Below are 15534 nucleotides of genomic sequence, written 5' to 3' on the forward strand. Positions count from 1 at the left end.
CAATTGCACCTAAGGTTTCCCCACATTAGTGACATTAATAGTATATTAGAGGGAAATAACTCGAGATCCATTACTCCTGAAGATGTATAAGAATATTTTATGCCGTATAAAGTACAGGACACGTGGTGATGAATTATTGGTGGAAAAAGCCAGCGGTGTGAATGAAACTTGTTAAAGTAAAAAGAAAAAAAAATATTTTATCTCCTTTTAAATACGTGATTCTAGCGGTATTTCATTACAGGTATACGGATTTTGCTTCAACTTGTTCGAATTATTTTTTTGGTAAATACAAACTTGTAAAAACAAAAAGAATGATACAACGAGTTTGTATTTTGATTTTATTTTTTTAAAATGAAGAGATTTTTTTATATCCACAAAAAAAAAAAAAAACTGACTTAATTGATACCCTCCAAAAATCTCATTTAAGCATTACCGCCCTTTTTGTCGAGTCACATAATTAGGCTATTATTCTTTAGTCTCTTCGCCATAATCTGCCTGTAATTCTATTTCTATCCGGCTCATTGTCCATTACCTGTTTGTTAATTTGCCTGAGAGAAATAAAAAAGAGGGTGAGGTGAGCGCTTTCTGTTATTTTTTATATTTGATGAAGAAGAAGTTGATGAACTGAGGTGAAGAAGATACGAACCCCACGCTTCATCTTCATTAGCTTCTTCTTCATCATCGTAATCATAGTTTTGTTTTCTTCTGTTTGCACTTCAATCCCAACTACCCAGATCTGTTTTTCTCTCTTTTATTATCTTCATATCTTGTCGGTTTTTTTTTTTTTTTAAACAAAAGATTTTTGTTTCATGTATTCTTAAAAACGAAATTCAAAGATTTTTGGAGATATGGGTCTTTGTATCTAGACTTTATATCTATCTTTTTAATCTTTATTTTCTTGGGATTTCAAGATTTGTCAGAAAATACCCATATCAAGATCTGAAACTACCCCACAACTACTACCGCCACCACCTTCATTAGTCTCCTTAGTTGGTAGTATTATAGATTGGTTTGTTAAGGAGGATTTTGTTTTGTCATCAAATTTTTGAATAACTTGTTTGTTTATACTTTATAATAATAATAATAATATACATAACATTTTTGCATATGCAATTCATTTCATTCTGATTTAGACTCGTGGAAAAGGAGGCCCACCTCTGGGTTTGGTGGGCTCTCATTTAACCCATAAAAACCCATAAAGAATTGACAAATTTCATCAACAATATCCCACTTCAACTTTGGTTTCTATTTTTTCTTCTTGGAAGGGGAAGAGGAAGAGAAAAGCTAAAATAATAACAATTGCATTGTTTTTCCTCTTCATCTAGCCATTGCCTTTTCCACTAGTGGGTTTCTGTCTCTCCATTGGCCTTATCATTTATGCCAAACTTGAATTTGACACATAAGAAAATAGCCCTTCCTTTTTTGTTTTTTGCTCCAGATTGTATGTAATGCTACTTTACTTGATCATTGCTTGTTTCTCTTTAATTCTCTTTTTAAATTGCCTTGCTCTAAAGCCACTCCCACCATGGGCAAGGCCAACTGAGTTGAGATTGCTGTCTCTTTGTTTTTGGAAAGAGATATCATTTTTTTCCATTCCAAGCTCCTTAAAGAACAGCTTGAACATCACTACAATCATTATTCCCTCACCAAAACTGTCTTTTAAACACATGATGAGTACCTCTAATGATCACGTTGAAGAAGTGAGTGGAGGAGCAGAGATGTCAGTTCTAGACTTGCATGAGTTGGTCTTAGAATGTATTCTTGAGAAATTACCACCTTCGGGGCTTTGCAACATGGCTGCTGTTTGTAGTTCATTGAGAGATAGATGTATGAGTGATCACCTTTGGGAGAAACATATGAAGCAAAAATGGGGTCGAATTGTTGGCCCTGCTGCTTATAGAGAGTGGCAATGGCATCTTGCTTCTAGAAAAGATTCTACTCATCTTAAACAAGGAAAGCAAAGACTTTGGATGAAGCTTTTCTCTTTTGTTCGATCGTTTTCTTGGGTCCGATCAAAGGTTCATGATACTAGCAAGCAGACAACAACAACTCGTTTGCCTGTTGATTCAAATTCAATCATGTCTTGGTATCTTGCTCTGGAGACTGGCCGCTTTTGGTTCCCTGCTCAAGTCTATAATCGCGAGGTATATACGTACACACTCATGCACGCTAAAACTTCAATTCAATTGTCATTTCTTATTAACAAATATGTGTTTGTTGTCTTTTGCAGAATGGTCATGTTGGCTTTATGCTCTCATGCTATGATGCAGAGCTTAGCTATGATCAGAGTACCGACACCTTCCAAGCCAGGTAATCTGAGAGAGATTGGTCTTTTTACCTTATGATTTAAATTTAAAATTAATCTTATGGTGAAGAACTAACATTTGTAATAACAAATGTATGTTTTGTGTTGCAGATATCCACCACATGGAAGGAGGCCAATTGCTATAGAGTGTGGGGTGCCATGGGAAAGGCTTAGAGCAGCACCTGTTGATACTTCACCCCACGATCTTCACATTTCAGATTGCTTGAATGATTTGCACCCAGGTGATCACATAGAGATTCAATGGAGAAGAAACAAAGAATTCCCCTATGGTATGTTTTATAGCCATATATATATTAAAGCCTATCAAATTTATGCTGATTAATTTGAGCACGTTAAATTGTGATTGTTGGAAAGTTGTTAGAAACAGAGGAGGTTGTGCCAAAGAAATTATACAGAACGCCGACCTGTTTCAACATAATCTGATTGCATTATAACTTTTCCCTGTAAAATATTGGCAACACCTGAAAGAAACAACAGTCTATTAAAAGTTCCTTCGTAGATGAGGCTCATCCCAAAGCAGCCTCTAGAACTAATTATTTTCAAGTGAAATATATTTCAATTTTAAATGAATTTCCAGTGATCTACAGCTTTATAAGGTCTGCCATATGTATATTACAGGTTGGTGGTATGGTGTTGTCGGTCACTTGGAATCATGTGATGGGAATGAAAACTTCTGCCACTGCCATAATAGTGGTAAGTCGGTAAAACTAATGTGTCTGGAAACATTGCTGTGATATTCACATTTCTCATTTTTCAGTGATCATGGAAATTGGATGGACCACTTTAAGATGATAAAATTTTCTTCTAGATTACAGGTATATTAATAGAAAATAGCATGCCCATTTGAAAGGAAACTGTAGTTCCAAAGGTGAGACCCGGTTGTGGACCGTTCCTTTTCTTGAATCCCACTTTCAGTATGTAGGACCACCGGTTGAGCCTATTTGGTTGGTCCTTGTAAAAAATCATTGTCAGTATGTTATGCTTTCCACCAACATTGTGATAACTTTTGTCTCAATGGAATATTTATGGCCAACCGCACTGAAAGAACTCGATGTTTCCTAAATGTTCTGTTGTTTGCTAAGTTGTCATCTTTCGGCTAATGCAGGGCATCATTGGTCATTATGATCTTCCTAATCTTCATTTATTTGTATGTCTGTTTCTCCAAGCTGTTAGGGTCAGTTGTTTTCAAGTAAAGGTCCCTGAAACCTCAGTCATGTTGACCCACTAGCCTAATTTTCTATCTGCAACTGCATCTTAAAAGATGTAAAGGTTCTTTTTTGTTATCCACATCTGCAACTTGACAGAGCAGGGAATCTGCATGCATCTGTGACATTCAAATAAAGCTCACTTTCACAATTTCTCCATTTGTTGTGGATGGAAAATTATGTGAATGAATGGTTTTTGCTTATGATGATTATGATAGCTTACAATCGAAGCATTAAGTTTGTATGCATTAGCATGACTTTTGTAACATTGTGTTTATGGTGACAGAAACCCTAATTTTGGAGTTCAATCAGTACACACCTGGGTCACGATGGAGAAAAACAACAATCAACAGGAAAGATCATAGAGAGGAGGGAAATGAGGCGGATGGATTTTACGGGGGAATCAGAAAGGTTAACAATGAGGAGGAAATTAAAATGTGGAAGAGGCTTTGGCCAGTAGAAGTATTGGAATAGAGGCATGCCCCACAGTGCCACGATTTGATGAACATAGAACCTATTAATGATATCCTTCTGATTAAGTGAAATTCAGCCTTAGAGAATCTGAAAATGTGCTTCCGATTCTGTAGCATGAATGGGGAGGGCTTATGCTTGGCGATAATTTTTTATGGGAGATAGATATTCATATTCTAAGGCCTTTCGTTTTCATAGGATCTTAATTCATGTGAACTGCCTCCCATAATCCCATTGATGTACCATATTTTGCCCCCTGTTATATAAAATTTTAGTTGCTAATCTCCTGGCAATCGTAGTGGTGTTGTGTGGAAACATGTAATAATGAAATAACCAAATATATATATTAATAATGAAAAAACGGGTGAACGAATCCAAAGGCCGAAAGCGAGAGGACTCCGTAATTTCATCCTCTATGCATACACCTTAAGAAGTTGGGGGGGTAAGTAAAGTTTAAATCAAAATTTTAACCCCTATCTTTTCGAGATTTAAGTTTGGCCTAAATAAGCCACTTGAAGTCCAAAGTACTTTACTTGACTAGCCAAATAATCAATTAGCTCAAACAACTTGCATAGGTTTCATACAACTGAGATTTCACATAATTTGAAGAATCAAAATTATATTTTAATTTTAACATGTAATCCAGGCAACACATATTGATCGGTTACAAATTTCGTAGAAATGAAAGCCATTTTACTTGGAGCCATAACCCATGCAAAGAAAGAGCTTAGGCCTGTAATGGATTAGTGCTTCAGACACCCCTTTCTCCTCACTGTAGTATTGGGCTAATCCCTTTGTCGTAAAGCTCAATTTCCTAGTAAAACTTGCCTTAGCCTTGGGCAGTGCTGCACTTTCATCTTTTGGGATGTCATCGTGATGCTCATGGACTTTGCTACTTCTCCCGAGGGTCATGGTCATGGAAGCACTTCTGAGCAAAAATTTCTTGATTTTCTTCCTCTTCTTTTTGCCAACACGAGAAGCACCACCTTCTTTACCGGGCTTTTCTTGGCCCATTTTCTCAAGCTGCCTTGCATAGAACACTCCTTTGGGCTCAGCGAGCACTCTTTTCCAGATCTTCTCTTCAAAACAATCTTGCCCTGTTTTGTTATCCAGCTCTTGTGGGCTGAAAGCTCCTAGTGGTGTATGAAATTTCTGCCCATTTTCTTTTTCTTCCTTGAGCTTGACGTTCTCCAAAGCTGCCAAGAATGGATCAAAATCATCGTTCCACAAGCTCCGCCGTGCAAATGGGAGCTTCAGTCGGGCATTCGGCGACCTCGGCGACGACAGAGAAGAGCTACTTGCAGTGTCGTTGCTGTATCGAAGCCGCGCCGGTGGAGGTTTCAGCGTCGGCATGACTATCCCATTATGGAAGAGTTCGTCAGCAAATGCCATGGCAGGGAGATACTCTTTACGTTGGTTATTATTTTGTTGAACTTGTTCCTTCCAACAGCCATCTTCAGTTGTGTCATCGTGGTCAGCAGCAATTACACTAACGTTGAAACGACGACTTGTTTCGAATTCAAAATCCGAGAAACTCGAATTTGCATCTTCATATGCATTTGGTGGTGTTGTTGGCTGATCATCATGATCATGATCATAAGCACTACTTTTGAATGACTTTCTAGTGGGACTAGTGGGCACGCTATAGAAACACACATTTTCCGAGCTCACTGCTCTTCTTGGGCTGCTTGCTGCACTCACATTCAAAAACTCATCAACCGTTCTCTCCATTAACACTTGTTGAATTTGCTGATAAAAAAATGTACACAAGGGGATTGAGTGTAGAGCTTTTTTTGCTCCTGAATCAAAGGAAAGGAAGACACGTTCACTTAATATAAGGAATTGCTTCCGCTTCTGCCAACTTACTATTCTTCTTCAAAGTAGTCCTTATATGCACGGATGCCGAGTCAATATTGCATTCGATACGGACAAAAGAAGTTGATAAAAAATTTGATGGTAAAAATTTTACTATTAAAATCCTTTTTTATTGTAATTTTTTTTAATATGCAAAGAGATAAAAAGTACGGTAATATTTTCAATAATTTGAGAAAATAAATTGAAGGATATCAATTTAAGAAGGAGATAAACTGAAATGTAACATTTGTATTATAAAATAGAAAAGGTACACATCATTGACCAAATAATTAAACCAATGGAAAGATACTCGACTTTGTAATTTTGAATACCACACGTATAATTTAAAAAAAAGTGTAACTACTAGATATGTCTTGTCTTGCTTTGAAAGATATCTGAATTTGATCTGCTAGTTGCTAATAAACGACCAGAAAGTGGCATAAATTAAGTCACGGACTCACGGGGTTCGATTTAGTTCAAATAATTAAGACGAGTTTTAACATCAATCTTAAATCGATTGGTCAACGTCCGACGGACAAATCCGAATTGACCCGTGACATCTAAACTACATTGTACAATTGGGTGCTTTAAATCACGGGTAACCGGTTCGAATATAGTTCCAATAATTGATCATCGTCATATTATTTATGTTTCTTGACTTCTTTGAGGTTAAGGTTATATGAACAAAAGATTAATTTTACTATTTAACTCTTCCAAAATGAAGGAATCGATTTTTTTTTTTTAATATAACTACACTTCTGAAAATCAAATTTATAATAACGCAGTCACTTATTTGAGCTTAGAATGTGTCGAATTTTCTTCTAAATATTTTAGAAAATAAAATCAACATCAACAACACATAGAAAAGATTCAAACTTTTAATTTTTTTTAAACAAAAAGTAAGTGTGTAAAAGGTAATTGTATATCTAATTGCATTAAGGACTCATGGATGCACTTTAATTGAAGGATGCTAGCCGAAAAAATAAACGCCATGTAAATTTATTATTATTTTTTTAAACTTTCCCGGTCTAGATATTTTTCAATTTCATATCAATCGGAACATATATTTATAGTACAACTCAAAAATCTACCAAGTACTAACTTGAAAATCTATTCTTACTAACATCAAAAAGATATTTATTCCTATCCAAAGGTACATATATTTGTAGTATAAACCAAAAATCTACTAAATATTTTTTCAAAAATTTACTTTCACTAATATCTACTAGATGTCTATTCTATCTTAATATTTAAAAAGTGAATGAGCTGCTGGCGGGGCTCGAGTCCACTGGGCCCAAAGGCCCACTAACACCATCTGAATTTACGAATGAGACCAAATTTCATTGAAGTCCCTCACGGCGCATATATTTTCAAAACCGGCAGTCCTGCTCCAAAAGAGTAAAACTAAACACAAAATGGTGGTGAAGAGACTTGAAGAGAACAACAACATTGGCATAGGCATAGAATAGCATTCAGCTCAGCTCAAGATGAACAGAGAAGAAGATGGAGACGACGAGGTAGTGTGCTTGGACGAATCTTTCTTCATCAATGACGAGTGAGTGAGAGTGAGAGACAAGTTTCTCTCAGCTCCTTTCTTATTTATTTTTACTAACTCTCTAATGATTTTGCTGATTCACACACTCTCTCTCTCCACAGTTATCAGCTCACCACTTTCACTTTTGGCTCCCAAGTTCTTCACCTCTTCTGCCTCCAATCTGCTTCAAGTGAGTGTTTTCTTTTTCTGTTTTCTTATGTATAAATATTTTCCTTTTTATAGAAAATGAAAATATGCGGTCAAAAAATCTTACTATGTGGGCTGTGGAACAGCTGATTTTGATTTGACAGGGCAATTGGTGTGGCCTGGTGCTATGCTTATGAATGATTATCTCTCCAAAAACCCTGACGTGCTCCAAGCCTCTTCCATTCTTGAATTAGGCTCTGGCGTTGGTATCTCTCAATTCTCATCTAATGTTTATATCATGTTTTTCTTCCCTACTTATTCATCTTCAATTAGGCTCTTCCACATGTGTAAATATACTCATTTTGTGCGATGGCATCCTCACACACTGAAATACAGGTTGAGACTTTAAGTATTATTACGGAGCAACATTGATCCCATACATTTGTTTTGCTGTTGAAAACAAATTAGTTTAATCAAGGGATTCCTGCTTCTTATCATGTATAGATCCTCCTCTTGCTCAATTTATGTTCGGCTGAGTGCCTGTTATATGGGTTCTTTTGTGGTGATTCTCCTTATGTTGAACAATTTTTAATTTCACTAGCCTCATGATGATTATATCTTTTCTCTTAGCTTTATGTATAACAGATTGCTTCTTCTTGATGTACAGGAGTTACTGGGATACTCTGCAGCAGATTTTGCCGTGAAGTTCTGTTAACTGACCATAATGAGGAAGTGCTCAAGGTAAGGTCAAATCATTAACTAGAAGTATTGGTATGTTTACCTGTAATCTTTCTTGTATTTTGACTTTCTATAGTATCAATCTATTTTCAGATCCTGAAGAAAAATATAGAGCACCACACATCATCTGAGAATCCTAATAGTGACGCTGGTGAGGGAATGAACTTTATTAGGAACATAAAAATGTTTGCATTAGCTGATGTCTTTTGCTCACATTGTATATGCAGGATTAGCAGTTGAGAAGTTAGAATGGGGGAATTCTGATCAGATCAACAAAATTATACAGAAATATCCAGGTGGATTTGATCTAATTCTTGGGGCTGACATTTATATCCTATACAACAGATCATTACTGATGACCTCTTTTTTTTAAGCAATATGAACAAATAAAAGAAAGTTAAATTAGTTATAGCTAGGCCTGACGCATTCTAAGTGGGGCCAGGATAGAGTGCAGAAAACCATCCAAAAGCTTGTCTTAGATTTTGAGGTAGCCTAGAACACCACATGAGAATTTTCCCTTGTATCTATGTCCTTTTTAACTTGCTTAGACATGACATTATTGAGCATTCTTTGTTGGTTGGTACTTAAAAATTCCTTGACAGTGTCTAAGCTTTCAGCAATCCAGTATTTCTCCTCTTTTTGACACAGTAGAACAGTTCCTCCGCTTGAAGGGACGAGGACAATGCAAATTCATTTTAGCCTATGTATCCCGAGCCAAGAGGTATGTAATCAATTAATGAATTTGTTTTAATTTTTGTTTCCACTTCACAAATTCTGACCAGTTTTATTTGTTGGCTCATCTTGGTTGATTGTAATCATTTACCGATGAGTTTATATGGTGCATTAATATGGGAAGTCTTTTTCATTGATTGAGATTTGTGGCTGCACAAACTGTTGAGGGTGTAATTCTGGAGCTTGTCCTTTTCTGGGGCCACTCTTCATTTGCCTTGCTTTTCTGTACAGGGGCTTTGTACTTTACCCATCTGAAAACTTCAATTTTCCAGTCCATTTAATACTCAAAAAACTTTGAAACAAATTTGCAGATTAAATATCACTATAATTGGGAAACAGCAGTGGATTGATAGAACCTATTTCTTTCTGTAGTTTTCATTTATCATCCCTGCTCAGAGTTCTGAATTATTGTTGTCAGTTTGCAAAAACATCTTATGAATGATGATATCCGTATTTAGTATCTATCTTTCAACATTGGTGAGCAAATACTAAAATCAGTTTTCTCCTTTTTTTTCCTTCTATTAAAGATCTTTTAAGTGCTTCAGTAATTCTATTATTAATGTTTATGAACATTTTCCAAATCCCCCCTTGCATCCCTTTTTGGTTCTCTTGATTGTATTTACCTCTTCAATTTGAGCTGTTTGATGCAATGCTACTTATGTTTTTAATAGTAATTGTAACAAAGATCGAAGCTTTTTTTTTGTCTCTGCAATTTCTTTTACGCAATGGTATTATTGTGCACAGCATGGATTCAATGGTTCTCAATGAAGCTACTAGGCATGGACTGCTGATAAATGAAATAGTTGGGACGCGATCTGTTGTTGGAAATCTTGAAGGAGTTATTTTCGAGGTCACACTTAAATAGATGCATCAGCACGTGGCAAATTTCTTAAATAGATGCATCAGCACATGGCAAATTTCTTAAATAGATGCATCAGCACATGGCAAATTACTGAAGTCCTTGCAACTGAGGTGAAGAGATAATAACCACCAAATTTGGGAGGGCAGAAGCTATAGTGAAAGGTTGCTTTAGAAGGCTTCTGGAGTTTGATGTTCAACTTTCTTGATAATCATAAATTAGCTAATGTAGCAAATCTTTTGAATAATGGTCCCAAATCAGAAGAAACCAAGGGTTTAGTTCAGCAGTTTATTGTATACGTTTTACAATGTATACCTGAATTTTGCTTCAATGTAATGTCTATTATTCTTTGGTTGTGTCGTTTGAGTTTCCTTACTAGTACTATGCCTTCATAGTCTTTCTTTTTCATGATAAAAGGTTTACTTTCAGGAAACTTCAATAACGCTCAATGTTAGATACTGCCTTTGGGTCATATTTTAGAGGATGGGTGAAAAGTGGCTCTTATATTACATTGGAGTTTTGGTAGGTCTCTGAATCTTCTAAACGATTACTTAATTTGCATTTCGGTCCAAGCTTGTCATTAAAGGCATTTCTTGCTGAAAAAAAGAATCTCTACATTTGAAATGGCATGATTTCTTGCTTTGTTTTGGGCTAAAACCTTGCAGAACACCAGCTTTATAAGCCTTAAACAGCATGAGGTGGGATTTGGAAGCATGTGTTAAATACATTGCCCGTTGCTGATTTTGCATTTCGTTTGCATGTTGTGTTACTCTTTTTGTGAAAAGATTTTTGTATTGGCTAGTCTTTCTCAATGATAATATCTTATTCTTTGTGCGTTTTTGGTTGCAGACTTGCAGTTTAGGATCTATTTAATATTTTTACGGACAATAGATTCCTAAAGACTACTAATGTAATATAGATGTGTATAAGAGCTCAAAACTTTGTTTAGTCCTGGTCCATGTGTCTCTGAAATGTCAGAATCTCAGAATGAAGGATAAATAGAAAGTTAATTAGACACGAAAGAGAATTGAACAGAAGGGCCAGATCCCATTTGTTACAATTTGTCATACTGCAGCTGGACATGTTTAATATTTCAAGAAACCTAGGGGGTAAATAAATAATAACCTAAATAAAATTGGGAAAACAGCATAGTGAGAGATTGAAATTCAGTATTTTTTTTTAAGTTAGAATAAAATATACAATTGTTCCAGTAGCTTCAATCCTACTAGGCTACAACAGTATGACTATTAAAGAATGGTGAAAGCAATCTTCACAAAGCTGTCCATGCTGATGCTGCTTCATGCCTGGTTCTACTTTTCATACAATGAATAATTCATTCAAGTGAGGTGAAAAGGGTTGTTTGTGTCTTCAGGTCAGCTCTTCTTTTTGAAGTAATTGCACTGTCGTGACAACTTCGCTTCTTTGAGGAACTAATTCACCTGAGAGATGTGATGAATCTAACTTCAGACCCTTTCCATATGCAGCAATCAGCACAGCATCAGCCTTTCCTGCAGTTTTCAATTACCAAATATGAGGAAAATATATGCCGAGGGAGAGCATAAAGTTTGACAAAAACAAAAATTGGTGAGCTTGTGCACAGGCCTTCAGAAAATTTCAGGTCAAATCTCCTGGTCGTTTGATTAATCAATAGATGTTTTCAAGTTGTGATCAACAAGGCATATGCTCCATGGTGGCAGATTATTTTACCATGAACTTTGGGGCACCATGCTGGTTACATGTTCAAGGCATCAGACATTGGGGATAGGTCACCCCAAATCAGAGAGCCAAGTAGGCAATTATGAGCTAATAGAAGCCACTACATCGTCGTTATCACTACTTGCTGATTTGGAATAAATCATGCCCAAACAACTCATAATGCCAGCTTTGAAGGCTTGAAAAAGCTGAAACTTTTGCTCTTTATTTCACTTGAAATTTTATGGCTGCAAAAGGCAACTTGCAAAGATGATTGAACACGATACTGAAAATCTTGTCTGATAGGCTCCCATTGTTTACATGTACCTCATCGATCATAACTCTGATGAAATACACAACCATTAAAGTCATGGTTCCAAATTATTTGCTCACATGATATTTTCCTCTGACATTCCTGCCCCTAATGTAATTCAACAGTAACATGATACTGCTGATACAAAAGTGAAAAAAGAGGTCGATGGTATGCAAAGGCGATCCAAGTTTTGACACCATCTTAGTTCTTTATTCCAACCGAGGAAAATGATAATTCTTACAAGTGATGATATAAAATACAATAAGGGGAAGATATTGTACCATGATCCTTTTTCCTTTTCAACTGGGAACACAAAGATGGAAATAATGTGGACGCAACCCTCCGGCTATCATCCTGTAAAAAAGTCCATCCATCATAAACAGAAAGGATGTTCTTGAGTTTCAGTCGGTTCAACAGTTTAAATTATGCAGAATCTTAAAAGGTGCAAAAAAGGGTTTCTCTGACAAGGTTGTTGACAAAACGTAGTAGGCATTAATAGTTTCCTTGACAGAAAGCAAGAAAACAAAACAATGATAATGTCAAGAAAGCAACAAAACTTTATAACTCCACTTTGCTTCTCGCAAATTTCAAGGCAAGACGCACGGCTAAAAATAACTGAAAAGAAAAAGAGAAGGTAAGCAGAAAAACATTTACCAGTATGACAACAACAATATTTATGTTAAACAAACATTATTTATTTGAAGAGTAAAAACTTTATCTACATGTAAATACAGATAAAATAAGTGTGTTGATGCAAACCTTTGTAGAGGTGCCTCCTGAGAGTCCATACCAGTTCTTCCATGTTAAAGAGGGAATTGGAACTACGGAAAATCCAGAGGCAACCAATATCCCAATCCATAATCCATACCCAAATCCTCCACTCCACCAACCCTTGATTAAGTAAAAAGAGATACTCTCAGAGGAGGAACTATGAAAGTTCTGCAATTTTATTTTGCTTACTTTCTCTTTCAGTAAAATTTCATAACTAGAATTGGCAAATCGACAATTGATATCTCCACATAGGATGTTGAAAAGCACAAATTTGCAAGAGGGCAAAAGTTAAAAAAAGAAAAAAGAAAAAAAAGAGGATACTTATGAGAATTTTCTACTACAAAAGAATGCATTAAACAGATCCAGTTTTCTTTAGAACAATGCTTGTGAAATGGACGAATTTTCAGCTCATTAACTATGCATGAAATACAAGCCCCGACCATGTATAGAAATGGATCTCTAATATTATTCGATTTCCAGTGAATAATTCAAAAGCTACCCAATAATTCACTATATCAACACAAAAATTACAGCCATAGTGCCACATCCATACATATGGTATCTTTAGTACAACCGGTAAAGGCAACTGGTATAACAAGGGATTGTCTCTTTAATAAGGCTATATTGCTTTGTCCGAATCAATATTCTTAATGCTATGAAAGCCTGCCCATCTCTACTTGGCCTAAGGCCACGTATAGAAGAGACAAGAGCAAAATTATAACAGCAGCAAAGAGCATAATCAAACATAACAGTTGTCAAAAATGGTCCATAAGAAATCTCCCACCAACATGGATAGCACGGACCTGTTTCCCATCTTGTGGATAAGGGATTGACTGCTCTACGTAAGCAGTTGTTCCTGCAATAAAAACAGCAAAAGTCATTACATAATGTTCAAGCACTGGTGGAAGACAAGAAATGAAAATAGAACATTTTTCTCTAGATATATATTTATGATGTTAGAAACTAAAGGCTACCCAAAGTGGAAAATATTCAAATGATGAAAATTGCAAACTCAGCAGTAAATGTAATGACCCACCCAAAGCATTATCTTGACTACCATTTTCTACAATTTATTTGATTATTAATATCTGCAATGTTGGAAAAAAGAAATTTGTTAAATGTAATGCATAGCATTTATCAAGATTATACTAAACTCATCATAGAAACTTCTCCCCCTCCTGGGTCACACACACAAAATAATGAAAAAAAAGAACAAATAGAAAAAAGGAGTTGGAAGGAAGAGAAAAGAGCACCAGAGGAGAGGATGGTACAGACATTGCCATGTCACATACCAATTGGAGCATCTAAGCTGCGAAGCAACAGGATCATAGACTTCGCATCTAAACGCTTTCGAACTCTTTTACCAACTAGTACTGGCAAGTGAGGAGTATCAAACACCTGATAGATTGAGGACAATCAAAGTCATCTCACTTGCCAAATCAAGTCTCATCTAACAAAACAAATCATGGTACATGTATAATGGAAGAAAATAATGTGAAAGCCTTGAAAGGCATCTCAAGCTGATAAAAAGGCCTTTAACATGCATATTCTACAGTCAGTTTCATTCAAAAGCCAATTTCATAGTTCAGTTGCACCCAACAAACAAGTAGTATAAAGAGAATTACAACATCTAATTCACCGATACCCATAAAATTCCTTTCTTCATAATATCATGAGACTCACTTCATTTCACAACTTCTCTGGTAGCAGACAATGTTACAAATGCGTGACACTTTCATAAATTAAAGCACATTATTCCATTCGTAGGGAATTAATTTTAAAAAAAATGGGTGGAACACAGGGTTTTTTGTTTTCAATCAATCAAATTATGAGCCTAAACACTAAATCCTCAAAATAATAATATAAAATTACCACCTTTCAAGATGATTCTACAAGATTCCCAATAAAAATATTAGATGTAGAGTCCAGATGTAGCTTTTGTAATCATTGAAATGATGATTACCAAGAAACGATGGACACTTTGTTTCTTTAATTTCCCAGACATGTAAAGGTCCCTACCATTATTACAAGAATTGGGTAGACACCTGGACCATGTCTGGTCTGATCACCGTTTACAACAAACAAATAAACAAACAACAAAATTACTGTATTACCTCAGCAGAGCAGCCGTTGTGGTCGGATTTCAAGACGGCCAAAGCGCCGGAGAGGTCCGGGTCAATACCTAGAGCCCATTGGGAATCCGCATTGGTTTGGTTCGCTGTCAAGTCGTGAACGTGAAGAGGAGGAAAAGTGAGAGAATCCAGCCAGTTTTGCTTCATTTGGGCTGCCACCGCTGCTTTAGTTGTATCACCAGCAGCCGCAGCCCTAACGAGTAGCGTTCTTCCATGTTGAGCAAATGGGTATGTGCAAAGGGTTCTGATTTTGGAGGAGACGAATGTGTTCATCGATATGCAATGGCTTTGTAATTGTGGCTGTATCTTCACTGTTGTTTCCATCGAACCAAAACCAGTAAACTATCCACCTACGGACGCCTTTGTACTCTTCTTCAAAACCTATCTCGGCTCTCTCCCATACGGACCGGATCGAATTAAGATGCGAACCGAACCAGAAGATAAAAAAATACATATAATTAATACATTATTTTTACTTTTATTATATTAAGATATATATTTTTTTCTTTTTTACCTTTCAATTCTATTTGGGAATGAATTTTTTCGTGCATGCACAGCGCAACTTTATATCTGTATATTTTAAGGGTTTAATAAATCGATTTTTAAATCATAAGATATTTATTTAATAATTGATGAGATAATTAATTTATTTAAAATTTGTAAAAAATTATATGTACCGTGTAGGGATGGCAATTGTACCCGTAAACCCGTAAATCCGCCCAAACCCATCCCTCAAAACCCGCCCGTTGCGGGTAATTTT

General features: G+C 36.0%; 3 protein-coding genes across 8 annotated transcripts; 2 read left to right on the forward strand and 1 right to left on the reverse strand.

Annotated features, from left to right (window-relative positions):
* The first annotated feature begins 394 nt into the window (after positions 1 to 394).
* On the forward strand, positions 395 to 4300 carry LOC18051279 (F-box protein At2g26850). 2 transcript variants are annotated; one of them, XM_006446258.2, is made up of 5 exons: positions 395 to 2144; positions 2231 to 2310; positions 2417 to 2595; positions 2945 to 3019; positions 3818 to 4300. In XM_006446258.2, exons 1-5 carry the CDS (start codon positions 1449 to 1451, stop codon positions 4003 to 4005), a joined length of 1218 nt encoding a protein of 405 aa, XP_006446321.1. In that variant the 5' UTR covers positions 395 to 1448; the 3' UTR covers positions 4006 to 4300. The 2 variants fall into 2 exon arrangements, with proteins under 2 accessions (XP_006446321.1, XP_024047502.1); XM_024191734.1 differs by lacking the exon at positions 2945 to 3019.
* A 2966-nt stretch (positions 4301 to 7266) lies between these two features.
* Positions 7267 to 10217, forward strand: LOC18051281 (protein N-lysine methyltransferase METTL21A). Its single transcript, XM_024190597.1, has 8 exons — positions 7267 to 7411; positions 7513 to 7580; positions 7684 to 7803; positions 8205 to 8278; positions 8369 to 8426; positions 8503 to 8604; positions 8885 to 8996; positions 9752 to 10217. Exons 1-8 carry the CDS (start codon positions 7344 to 7346, stop codon positions 9870 to 9872), a joined length of 723 nt encoding a protein of 240 aa, XP_024046365.1. The 5' UTR covers positions 7267 to 7343; the 3' UTR covers positions 9873 to 10217.
* Positions 10218 to 11023: 806 nt separating this feature from the next.
* LOC18051282 (Holliday junction resolvase MOC1, chloroplastic) lies at positions 11024 to 15176 on the reverse strand. 5 transcript variants are annotated; one of them, XM_024190595.1, is made up of 6 exons: positions 14757 to 15176; positions 13935 to 14040; positions 13446 to 13498; positions 12631 to 12762; positions 12153 to 12225; positions 11024 to 11901 (listed from the first exon to the last, which is right to left on the reverse strand). In XM_024190595.1, the coding sequence occupies exons 1-6, from the start codon at positions 15096 to 15098 to the stop codon at positions 11894 to 11896; spliced, it is 714 nt and encodes a 237-aa protein (XP_024046363.1). In that variant the 5' UTR covers positions 15099 to 15176; the 3' UTR covers positions 11024 to 11893. The 5 variants fall into 5 exon arrangements, 3 of the variants coding, with proteins under 3 accessions (XP_024046363.1, XP_006446326.1, XP_024046364.1); XM_006446263.2 differs by having other exon boundaries at positions 11024 to 11374; positions 14757 to 15174; XR_002907110.1 differs by having other exon boundaries at positions 11348 to 11374; positions 12153 to 12486; positions 14757 to 15175.
* Between the last annotated feature and the right edge of the window lie 358 nt (positions 15177 to 15534).

This window comes from Citrus clementina, unplaced genomic scaffold (genome assembly GCF_000493195.1).
Source record: "Citrus clementina cultivar Clemenules unplaced genomic scaffold, Citrus_clementina_v1.0 scaffold_2, whole genome shotgun sequence".
Lineage (NCBI taxonomy): Eukaryota > Viridiplantae > Streptophyta > Magnoliopsida > Sapindales > Rutaceae > Citrus > Citrus x clementina.